Source organism: Euleptes europaea, chromosome 2 (genome assembly GCF_029931775.1).
Source record: "Euleptes europaea isolate rEulEur1 chromosome 2, rEulEur1.hap1, whole genome shotgun sequence".
NCBI lineage: Eukaryota > Metazoa > Chordata > Lepidosauria > Squamata > Sphaerodactylidae > Euleptes > Euleptes europaea.
Genome location: NC_079313.1, coordinates 82,003,065 through 82,015,827, shown reverse-complemented (window position 1 = coordinate 82,015,827; position 12,763 = coordinate 82,003,065). Strand labels below are relative to the sequence as shown.

General features: G+C 43.0%; 1 protein-coding gene across 1 annotated transcript; it reads right to left on the bottom strand.

Annotated features, from left to right (window-relative positions):
* Positions 1-4,347: 4,347 nt before the first annotated feature.
* On the bottom strand, positions 4,348-12,058 carry PSRC1 (proline and serine rich coiled-coil 1). Its single transcript, XM_056844803.1, has 8 exons — positions 11,999-12,058; positions 11,352-11,406; positions 10,544-10,601; positions 9,323-9,899; positions 8,369-8,548; positions 7,851-8,001; positions 6,204-6,476; positions 4,348-4,439 (listed from the first exon to the last, which is right to left on the bottom strand). The coding sequence occupies exons 1-8, from the start codon at positions 12,056-12,058 to the stop codon at positions 4,348-4,350; spliced, it is 1,446 nt and encodes a 481-aa protein (XP_056700781.1).
* Positions 12,059-12,763: the final 705 nt, after the last annotated feature.

Here is a 12,763-nt window from a genome sequence, read left to right as displayed (position 1 = left end):
GTAGAGGAGCTGTGCCAGAAAAAGACCTTGGCCAGTTGTTCTGCCTCCAGGCCCGAACAATACCTCAAACTCTGACTTGCCACCCATATAGGTCCTAAGCCAAGTGTACAAACTAGCCTGTGATACCGACATCCTATGCAAGAGGTTTTCTCATCTGGAGACTGCAGCAGTGGCCCAAAGGATTCTGGGTCACTGAGCTGTCCTGTCATGACTTCTGGAAAAAAAATCTTCAGCCTATGACTATGCCCAAAATAGGACATAAATGGAGTGGGTGGGAATTCCCCTCAATTAGTGACCAAGGATAAATTGTCAGGATAGTATTAAACCTGTTTTAAAAGTCACTGATTGGGAGGGGACTGGCCCCCATAGGAAACTTCATGAAATAACTTCGCTTCTGCTTCATCACATCACTGGTATCACTTAGCCTTTTCAAACCCATGCGCTGCCATGGAGAGAAGACACAACTCACCTGTTGGCTATCTCACCTGTGGAGAAGATGTGATAGGCATGTCTGCATTTTAATTTATTTGTAATTGTTTTTTTTAATATATATATATATATAACAACTGGAGAGTGTCTAACCGAAACTGTGCCATCCTAAGGAAAGGCTGAAATAAATGGGGGGAGGGAATACAGACGTCATCAGCACCTGAAGCATTAAGAGGTATATGGAAGAAAATGCCTACACACTGCATCATCAAAACCTGACAATTGTCTTGGGGGGGGGGGGAAGGCACCATGCAACATCTGGAAGAGGGTGAGACAAATCAGCTGATGCACAAGACGGTATATTGGGTTTAGAGAGTCTGTTCATTAGCAGCTGCTGTGAAACTGCAATTACAAACTTTGTTCTTCTTAAAGCTAAGTACGCCTTTTACTGCACAGGTAATGAATAACCACCACTGTCTAAACCTGCACATCTCTCATTGTAGGGCCAGGGCCATAGTCTGTTAACAGCAGCTTCAAAATCGGTGGTTCTTCCACCAACATCCTCTGCTGTAAGGCCATTTCCAGTAGAAACTAAGCCAGAGGCAGGTAGGATGATCTCTTTTTTCCTGACAGTGCTCTGTTGCCTGGAGTAACTGCAGGACATATAGAATTTCAACAGGTTTGTGTGTATGCCTCCAGGCTAGGGAAAGCCAAACCTGTTTAGTTTCTACGTGGCAAGCAGCTGTGAGAAGCACAGGAGCCTTGGCAGGAAAAAAAAGAACACTCTACCATTCCTGATAATACCAGCTAACATCAGCTACCCAGGGGAGTGGGGGGCACAGTATGAGGAAAGAGAGCCAGCAACTGTACCTGTAAAAGATTGTGTTTTGATGAATATGGATATGATGCTGGCTCTCTCCATGGTACTAGTGTGCAGGTAGAGTTATTAATGTAAATAGTGTAGGGTTGCCCCTCCCCCCAAATAATAAAAATCATAGTTCTGTTCAGGTGGCTCCAGTTCAGTACTGTGTCCATATCTTGTGCTAAACATAATTGTCTGGGGGAAGGCATATGGAATTAAGTAACCAGATTTTGGTAAAGCTAACCAAAAAAAACAAAAACCCCCACATTCACATGGTAGCTTTGAGAGGGGGATGGCTAATGACTGGGTTATGGGTAAGGGGAAAATTGCTAATAGGGTAGCTGAATCCCTGGACTTGTCTTTCGGCAGTAAAAAGGGGTGGGTGTTGTTATTTATCCCTTTTGCAGCAGCATACAAGAGTCCATAGCCCAGTACAGACAGTGCGAAGCCACAAGAAATCCCTAACCACTGTGAAAAGTAGGAGTCTACTGCAGACAGGATTAGTTCAACATGTGTAGGCAGATCTGCAAGAGGCACTAATTCATTCATTCTGCTGAGGGCTTCCAGTGATTTATAAGCCTGCAGATTTTAGGTTTGTATCCTAGCAGGCCACTCTGTTGGCACTTTCCTCTGGTGGTAAGAGTGTTCTGATGTTGCCTCTCCCAGCAGCAGAGCTGACTGGGAGGGGTAGGTTGCACAAAGATCCAGCTGTTGCTTAGGAAGGAATACGGTGTATGTTCTCCCCCCACTGACTGCTGTTTGACAGCAAAGATTATACTTTTTCTACTTGCACCACCATTTAAACAGACTTTCTGTAATTTACTACAAACCTATATTACAATAATACTTCATTTTATTAGAAAAGCATCTTTTTTTTGGAAGAGGTACAGTGCACAATTTTAAGCAATAGCGGCAGAACAACCGTTGCATTTTGTTAAAGACTGTTCCCTCCAACTCAGGCAAGGCAAATGACACTGAATGTAGGTTCAGCCAGTATCTCTCATATCTGCTTGGTGCTTGGAAATCATTTGAGTTTGAACATATTTCTAGAACCACTGCACATTCTTTTACTAATGCTAGCTTGAAGGCCTCAGAAGAGACCCTCAAGGATCGATTACTGTTGACTTCTGCCTTTGGAAGGCAGATGGGGGCGGGGCGCTTTGGTCTCCTATACTTAACAACCCTTTCCCCCAGCTATCACAACTTTTTGTAATTAATCAAGTGCACCTCTACATCTTGGATAATTGCATTGTAATTTGAACATCTTTAAAGACAGAATAAGGTATAAAGCAATAAGAATAATTAGGAACAGGAAAGTGATTTTAGGAGATATAATGAATGCTCTAGTAATTGCTAAGCAGGTCACCTTTTTCAAGCAGTTTAACTTAAAGTTTTGCCTATGTTGCAGAAATTTTACAAGTGAAGCTTTCCCCAGTACTTGTTTAATTTTTGCCCGTTGTGCAGCTGATGACAGTAAAGGAGCCCTGCCTGAAGAAGAAGACAGCAATTTTTCTTCTTTACTCTCATCTTTGTGCATAATTTCAAACCATGCCTTTGATTGCTCAGCTCACAGCACAGAATTGCAAGCCAAACGGTTCTTGGCAGACTGCAATCATGGTAGCACAGGACCCATTAGGGCTTGAAACTAGAGGCAACTTCCTAAAAGAGATTAAGGGAAAAATAGGATAAAGTATACAATCATAAATGGTTTGACATAGGAGCTGCTTGCCTTTTAATTACTAGTATGAGCACAGGGGGCCAATTGCATAGTTAGCTTAAACGATAATAACACAAAGGCTCTTCCCCCTACTCCCCAAATTCTACATAATCTGAAATTCACACCCACTGAAAAGTATTGTTTTAAGACAGCAGACATAGTAAGTCAACAGATATACTGTCCAGCAATAATGTAGTAATTTGATAAAGCCCTATTCTGTAGTTAAATGCCCCAGAGACTGATAACAAGGACTGCATTGGTCCCAAATAAGGCTGCCTTTTTCTAACAAGATATTAAGGTATACGAGAACTAGACCAGTCATCACAAGCTATGAGTAGACTCGATGGGGAAAGTCTTGGCCCGGCTTCCCAGCCTGCAGTTTGAGAAACCTTCTGGCAGCACAAGTTTGCTCCATTTATCAAGGGCGCTCAGGGAAGTTATGGCAGAACAAGAGTCAGCGGTGCCTCCTGGTCCGGATCTGTCTGTCACGAGGCCAACTTCTTGGTTTTGCACACAGGCAACAGGTGTGATCAGAGTGGAGGAGATCCACAGGGGGATCTCTGCAGATGAATGGCTGGCCTGAAACAGTGACGGGAGCTGAATTCCATCCTCGCAGGGAAGAAGTTTGGGACCATCAGACATTTCTGTCCCCAAGGATTTTAGTGATGTCCAACATAGTTACCTTCAAGAAAAAGAAAGGACTTTTAGGATAGCCTCACAAATGCTTAATTCAATGAATTTGTGACATTTTAATTGTAAGCAGGAACCAATTTGAGGAAATAATTTTTTAAAGAACATTTATTCAGTTCATAGTACCAAGCTATTTAGGGCTGTACAGGTTTAAGTCCTTGCCTTGACTTGTTCCTTTCCTCCATATTATCCAAAGACTATGCAATCTGTAATGTTGTTTATACTCCAAGCCCACCGTAATGCCAAGCGAATCCATTAGACAAACCAGAAGCTGATCACAAAGTTTTCCTTTAAAAATTTTTTAAAAAAATGGCAGGTGTGTAAACTGCCACTGCCTTTCAAGTGAGCTCACTGCACATAAGGCAAAGTCCACAGCCAGGTAATCCCTACATCCATTCTTTGGAGGCAGCATCTTTGCCAGGCTGACAGAACAGAGAGGCAGACAAGCATACTGCATTGACACACACGCCGCCTGGCTGACTAAGCTGAGCAGATCTAGTTACAGGAGGGGATAAGCATTGCATTCCTACTGGCTTCAGTCCTCACCTCCAGCACACCAGGAAAGAATAGTAGACCTCCACCCATAAATATCAGAGCTATTGGACTGTGGTTGCCCCCCACCCCGGGCATGGAAGCAGGAGATAAAACCTCACCGTGAAGAGCCAGAGATTGCCTTCTTGGGCAGCTGCAGCCTGCTGCTCTGAGAGGTTCCAGAAGGGAGAGTCTGCTTAAAGGCAGATGCTTTAAAAAGGAAAGATGAGGGAGAAAAGTAAATCTAGATATCAGCATGACATTGGAGTAGGGCCATTTCACAGTTTCAAGGACACATGTTTAGCACTGGACTAAGTCCTACTGAATTCCGTGAGAATTACTCCCTGGCTTTGGAATGCATACTTAATATCACAGCGACCTTAGACATGGCCAGGATCTCTTAGCCTAAACCAAGTTAATAATGCAAGGCCCAATTTCATAGAAATTAATAGAAATGCCCAGGCGTCATGGAGGCAGAAATCTTAATTCAAAATGAAACTATTAACCTAATCCTGCGTGTGCAAAGTCAAATGATGTCTTCTGGTAAGCCACCTTTGACTACAGCAGATACCCAAGATTCACATCCAATTTAAACAGAAAGGATGTTTCTGGACCCATGTGTTTTGAATCTCCCCCACATCAAGAACTCCATGCATTTGGTGAGCTAGTATGCAAGGAGACGGGTTCTAATTTGCCCTTTTCCTTGACATGCTCATTGGAAGACTTCCCCCCAAGACAGAAACTCCTTGCCTTCAGAAAAGTATCAGTTCCTCTCAAGCAATCTAGTAGTAGTACAATCCTTGTAGTAGTACAAGGGGGTGACATCAAAGAGTTATATAAAATTATGCATGGGGTGGAGAGAGTTGGCAAAGAACTTTTTCTCCCTCTCCCAAAATACTAGAAGTTGAGTGCATCCAATGAAACCGATGGGTAGGTAGATTCAGGATATACAAAAGGAAATATTACTTTACTTGAATTATTAAAATGTGGAATTCACTGCCAAAGGTTGTAGCGATGGCCACAGGCATACACAGCTTTAAAAGGGGATCAGACAGATTCATGGAGGATAGGTCTATCAGTGGCTACTATCCATGGTGACGAAAGGGAACCCCCATGTTCAGAGGCAGTAAACCTGAATCCTGGTGCTGTGAGGCAACATCGGGGAAAGGCATTGGCCTCTCTGCCCTGTTATTGGACATCCAGAGGAACTGGTTGGCCACTGTGTGAGACAGGATGCTGGACTAGATGGACCACTGGTCTGATCCAGGAGGGCTCTTCTTACATTCTTAATCCTACTATCCCAGATGAGTCCACCGTGTGTTTTGTGAATCAGCTCTTGGTTCCACTTGCTCACAGAGCATCAGAGCAGGCCATTTAGTAATGGTCCAAGATATTTTTAAAATAAAGGAATGCTTTGCTTTCAGAAGGACTCAGGTTCAATCTCTAGCATCTCTAACTAAAGGATTTTAGGTAGCAGATACTGGGAAAGACCTGTATTCCTGGGCTAGACAGATCCTGGTCTGATGGTACAAGGTAGCTTCATACATTCGAGTTAGGGTACATTTTAAAAACTTTTGTCTTTGCTGATATCTCAGTGATGTGGCAGGAAAAGAAAGGAACTCTGCAGGCAATGGTAACTGAGCTAACATCTGAGGGTTCTTTTAGCGGGATGGATTTTAATGCTACATTGGCAGTTGCCAAGTGCCCCCCCCCCCAGTCAATTAAGATTAAAAAAATACTAATGTTCTTATTGGTTCTCTACATACCTGTTTATATAGTTCTTTTTCCTTAATTCCTGTTCAGGGTCGAATTGGCCACATTAACAGTATCATTAAAGTAAAGTAACAAGAGCTAGCAGTTGGTCTCATAGGCACCATAGGACTAAATGTCAGCCCCCTCCCAGGTGACACCTGGGGTCCAATCACTTGTCAATCACAATAATTAATTCCTATAACAATTCTCATGTCCTCTTACCTTTCTTCCCAGCTAGGGTTGACACAGTGGATCCCTTCCCACCAGATAACCCAGAACTCAGTGGCTTGAGCTGGCTGGGCCTCCCTGGGACCGCGTGCCTTCCTGAAGCAGTGATAGGGCTGGTTGTTTTTGTAGTGGATTTTGGCACAGGGAGTTTGGTTGCAAGTGCAGAGACGGGACTGCTCCTGGTTCGAGTCTGGCCAGAGCTGTTGTGGGGAGGCTTGGAGCCAGCTCGTGGGTGTGGGACATTGCCTCCTATAGTTTTAGCCTGTCCTGCAGAGAAAGAGGAAAAGCAGCTTGAAGGCATTCAAACGCCAAAAAGCAAACGAATCTGAAAAGGGAAGTCTTCCTTGTTCTTCTCTGGCTTTTGAGATTTCTTTGAAGAGATAAACAAAATACTTAGAGAGGGGTGAGTGGATGGTTGTATATAAGGATTTTCAAAAAGCTTTTGACAAAGCCCCTCGCCAAAGGCTCCTAAGAAAATTTAGCAGTTGTGGGATTGGAGGCTGGATTTTTCCATGAGATGTAGCCATTTTAGAAAGCAAAAGACAGAAGGCAGGAATCAACAAGTTTTGCAGTGGAAGTAAGCAAGCAAGCAGCAGGAGCCAATACAGAAATCTCTGCTGGGACTGGTGCTATTTAACTTACTTGTGCAAGTGTCTGCATGGATAGTGAGGTAGCCAAGGGTGCAGATGATGCCAGTTTATTCAGGATAGTGGACCTCAATCAGACTGTAAAGGATCACCAAACTGGCCTGGCCAATGGAATGGCAAATGATATTCAGAGTGAAAAAGTGCAAAGTGATGTACATTACAACAACAAAATCCTGACTTCAAATATAAGTCTAGGTTACCTGCAATCATCAAGGAAACAGACCTTTGGAGTATTAGCAGAAAGCCCACTGAAAATGCCAGCTGAGTTTTCTGCAACACTGAAAGTATCACAATCAGCAGTGCATTTTATTAGATACAGTTAAGTACTGAAAATAAAAGAAACACAGTGATGACACTGTATAATTGATGGCGTGACCACCTTTTTAATATTGTGTGCATTTTTGGTCACCGATTACTGAAAGGATATAGCAATTGAGAAGATTCATAAAGGGGAAAGGACCAATTCACTGGAGCATCTTCCTTACAAAGCCAGGCATACAAACAGCTGGGATTTTTACAGGAGGTGTGGTGGGATAGGCAGTTAAGGGAAGAAATATTAAATTTTATAAAATAGAGTACATTCTCAGTGTGAAGGGAGGAAACCAACATCATTCTCCATCAAAATACTAGAATTAGAAGCGTGTTCAAAACAAAACAAAAAAGGATTATTTCTTCATAAAACATATGGTTTATGATATTCACTGCTGCAGGATGTAGTTTAGGTTTGCTTAGGTAGATCTATAAAAAGTTGATGGAAAGTAGATTTTTCCCAATAGAAATGTTCCAACAAAGCCAAAAACTAGGCGTCTGGGTTCATATCTCCAGTTACCAAATGCCTGATAAACAAGAGGGGATGTATGGATGAGATGGGCCTTTAGTCTGTTCCAGCAAAGTGGTTCTTTTCCTCAGTTTTGTGCCTTGATAGCGTTTTGCTGAACATTTATCTTCTGTGGAAAGGAATTTATTCTGATCCCAGTTATCTAGATTAACTTACTTGCATTAGTCTTCTGAAGAGGAACCTTTTCTTGAACGGGACACGACTTCTTCCCAGAGAGAGTTTGTGATGGATACACCCTGGGTTTCAGCTTTCCTTTTCCATGTACTTCTGGCATTGTATCTGCACAGGGTGAATCCTGAAGTTTCAACTAATGTAGCAAGATAAAAAGAAAGCAACCTGTACAGCTGTGTGCTGGGAAGCAAAGAACTGTTATCTCAATAACCTCCCCAGTCAAGCATAGAGATGGCTGTTGCATGGGAAGGTACTGCCCCATGCATCAACCATACATTGCATCATATACAAATGAAGGTGAATGGCGTAAACTTGTAACTGCAGGATTGATCCCTGAGTATGATTCACGCTTTTGACTACTTATTGGTTTACGTATTGGTCATACCCTTAGGTTACATTAATGTGAACAAAGGCCAATAGTGACAGGTACTCATGTAGAAAATTGCCAGGAGAACGTGCTATTCACATACTCCTTACACACTTGTTCGTTTGGCTGAAAATACCTGTGGGCCTTGCACAGAAGAGGCTTGGCCAGAAATGTCCTCCATCTTCCTCAAAAGTCCCCTCTTTGTAGTTTGAAGGGCAGGTCTGAAATCTAGTGGCAAGTTTTGATTTTCGGCGGTTCCAGAGTGGGTAAGTGGAGATGGTCTACTCTTCCTAATGTTTCTATTAGGTGCCTGAGACTAAAGACAGAAGAAAACGACAACACAGAGCTGGAATTTTCAAAGGAACTAGAAATTATCAAGTTGAGAAAAGGACATCTAGATCTTAAAACCGCACATTTTAACAGAAGCAATAGCATCCTAGGCGTAAGAAAAGAGAATCCTGCTCTATTTGTATTTATAGACTTTCCCACTGTAAGGTCTTCAAAGTGGCTTACAACAATACAGCATATACATCCATCCAACATATTATGCAACCACATCAAAATAAGAGAAAAAATTAAAAACAGCAGGTAAGTTGATCCAATAGAAACGTTAAAAAACTCAAGAGGTTTGACAGGACAAAAGATTTTGCAATCTGTCTAAACATTTCAGTGACATGGGTCTGACACACACTTGGGAGGGAGTTTCACAGTATAGCACTTCTCCACCGACAACTTTAGCAAAGATGGTAGTGGTATCTGTAGTGACATCTGTAGTGACATCTTTCTAGAACAGTAACCCCTCTAAAGAATGTCGATTCACCTGGCTCAAATGCAAAAAGTCAGACCAGGAGGAGAGCTGAAAAATATGATCTAGGGCCTCCCATATCACCATCAGATTCAGAAGGCAGCAACACATGCTGTATAAACACCCTACACCCTCGGCACATGCAGCTAGAGAAAAGAAATCGCAGCTAAAGTAACTGACACAAGCAAGGTCAGGAGAGAAACCAGGATCAAAGCTCAGGATTTCTTTAGCCCAGTTTTTATGTTCTGACTGCAAGATATGCAGGCTCCAGCCCTGCCACCATACCTTCTTAACGCTGTGAGGCATCACTGTAGGTGAGACAATGGGAGACTTGCTGGGCCTGGATTTTTTAAAGAGCTGACTGTGAGCACTGCAGCCGTTAGTTTTATTTGGGAGTTTCTTGGAAATGGGGGTGTTTGTAACATGACAAGTAGGACTTTGCCCCTTCAGAAACCGAACTCTGGGCGAATCTCGAGTCATGTAAGTTTCAGGTCCCACTGTTGGCAGCAGTGCTATCAGAGGGCTGTTATTCACATTGAAAGTCTTCCGTCTGGACTTCCTGGTCCCTTCATTCTCTGTGTGCAAAAATCTGATTGGGGAGAAAGGTTCAAGTCCTGGAACCTTCTCGGGCCTCAAGTCAGCACTGGCATTCTCCTTCTCCAGAAGTGTACATTTCTCCATCTGTGCAGCCAGCATATTGGCTTCCTTCCTGACCTCCTCCAGCTTCTCAGGGCTCAGGGGGCTCCACTGCTCTCTGGCCTTGCTCCCACTCTCTCCCAACAAGGTGTTCATGTCAATGGGTTGTGCCAAGCTCCTTTCACTGGGCTCACTGGGGTGAGTGACAAAGTCCTCCTCTTCTAGTCTGTAGCAGCAGAGTCAAGAACCAACAAGGAACAGATTCAGCAAGATAGAGCAACCTGACTCAAGGGAGTATGCAGCAGGTATAAAAATGCATGCAAGAGACGAGGGTTCCCATCATGCAATAGAACCAAAGTGTCACTTTTCAAATAGAAACTGAATAAGGTTTCTAACTTCACAAATGATAGAAATCCAAACTAATAGTTTGGGATTTTAAAAATTTCTTAAACCATATATGAGGGACACTGTATATCATAACACAACCTATGAAATTGACAGAGATTTTGAGAACCAGCCTCCACTCACACAGCGCCTGCACCGTGATGATTACTTAATGTTTTTCCTGTACCTCTCCACAAAGGGAATGGCACAGAGCTCAACCCACTGAAGGAGCAGAGGTCTTTGCTTTTGTGAGAAATAGGTGGAACCATTGACCACTCAAGACATCAGCTCCCCACTCTTAAACAAATATTTTATATTGAATTCCAATTTCAATTTGAGAAACTTCACTACAGAGCTGTAGTTCTGGAGGATCTTTCTTATTGAACTTACATTTTGGCCATTCATAGATCAAGAGGCTATTGTGAACTGACACACTTGTCTGCAATGTTGATTTACACTACTAGGGGTCAGATCCATCAGCCTTACCCATCAGACGGAGAAGTCAATCCAAAATCTAATGTCTCATCAGTAATAAATTTTATATCTGGAGGAATAAATAAGCATCAGTATTACAAGAGTTCATTGACTGCTCGCTATATAATGCTTCCATCAGTTCACTGATGAGTGTCACATGTACTAACTGGTCATACATCATCTATCCCCATCATACTGGTAGGAATTGTCCCAGTAAAATGCCAATTCCTGGCTTGCAGTAGAATTTGGTCTCATAACCCTTATTACAATCCATGAAAGTTAATGACTCAATCACTCACAGGCAAAATCACAAGGAAGGGGTCTACGGCAAAACAGAATTAATTCCATGTGTCATCCCGATTCAGGTGCCATTAATATTGTTGCATTTGGGGAATAGTACCGTCTAAGTTGATGGACACTAATGGATGGATCCACCTTTGTATAATTAACAGCCTGATCCTGTACAATTTTAGATTCACCTAGGGTTACTGAAATCAATGTATTCTAGCATGCCTAACTACTCAATGATCTGGCTTCATACTCTGCTTTAAATAGTGTATATTGTCAAAATTGTATCTATGAGTCTTGAAAAAACTTAAAAGTTGAATGCAGCATCTCCCTGCATAAAAAGTCTCATCTAAAAGAGATTTGTTACTCTGGACCTAGTCCTAGTTTGAAAACAAAATCAATGCACCCAGCTATGAATATCAGAGGTTTCAAGATGTGGGTGTGTTAACAGTTTCGCCTAGCAAAGACCGAGCATGTTTGTTCTACCCAAAGCAACATGTACACACACAACCATGGGTATGTCAGGGCTCACCTTCAGCTAGCAACTCCATGTTTTCCAGGCAATATCTAAGCAAACCAGTGAGTAACTGAATGGGAAAATAAGAAGGGACTGTAAAATAAAACAGCAGGCATCATAAAACCACTATATAAAATTTAGGTCACACCAACATTTAGAGTACTGCATGTGTCAGATTACTGTATTACAATTAGGACATCAAAGAGCTAAAAGATTCAGAAAAAGGTTAAATAAGACATTCTATGGACCTGAGCATCTTTCCCCATCTAGAAAGGCTTAAAAGGCTGCACTTTATCTTTAAGGAGATGACTAAATGAGGCACTTTAGGGGATTATAAAATTATAACCTGTTGCAGAAAGAATTTTGAAGTTCTTCTCTCAACGTACTATCCACTGAAAAGGGATAGGACAACCATCACTCATTGGAAAGCCAATGCCAGTCTGAGCAAGATGAAAAAGAGGTTCAATTTTCTTCCCAAGGCAGACTTTAGTAGATGTTTTAGAATGATTCAGCTGAAAAAGCTTCATGTATTCCTCATATGAAATTAATTGGCAATGTACGCTCCTTGAGATCAGAGCTATTTTTACCTATGAAAACTCATAAGGGATCATATAGGCTACTAGTACTATATTTCATTTCAAAAATGTCCCTAGATTAGAAACCTTCTGCTGGTCCTCGTCCTCAGGTCCACGCAGGTCAGCTAGCCAGTTTACTTGTACCATTACCACGACGAAGATCTGTCTCTAAGGGAGAGCTTCATTATTTCTCCAGCCTACTCTACTGACTCCTTGCACTACGTAATTACTGACACCATGTTAGCAGCGAGCGAGCGACGTCTTTGTTTACATCCTCCTCAGTCTAGTACAGCGCCCACAGAACGCCTTACACTTTCCTTCCTCGGGCGGGCTGCAATCCAAACCACCCTTACGACCAAGCAAGCCCCACTGAAAAGACTGAGACGTGCTCCTTAAATATGTGTAAACTTGTAAAGAGGCCCCGTTGCTGAAAGGGGTCATAGATGGGAACCCAGGCGTGCGAGATCTCACCCGCGCGTGCAAAAAGATTTCAATCCCCACGTGACCCTTTGAGGCGCAGCTCCGAGCGCCGCAACCCCATTCATGCTGACACAGAGCCCACATGCAACCTGCCACCCTTTCCCGTCGGAATTGCATTCCCCCCGCCTGCTCTCACCGCAGAGATTTTGAACGGGAGAAAGCAAAAAACAACCGAGCACATTTGAATCTCCCCCCCACGCGACGTCACAATGCCATTACCGCGTTCTTATGCTTGATTGGCCCGAAACCCCGGTAGACCACGCCCCCTCCCCGTCTCCCTCGCGCAGGGACGCCACAGGCCGTTATTCCGGAAGTGTGCTCTGTGAGGTTGGTCCCCCCCCCTGCGGGAGGGGGCTTTTGGTAGAGCGAAGA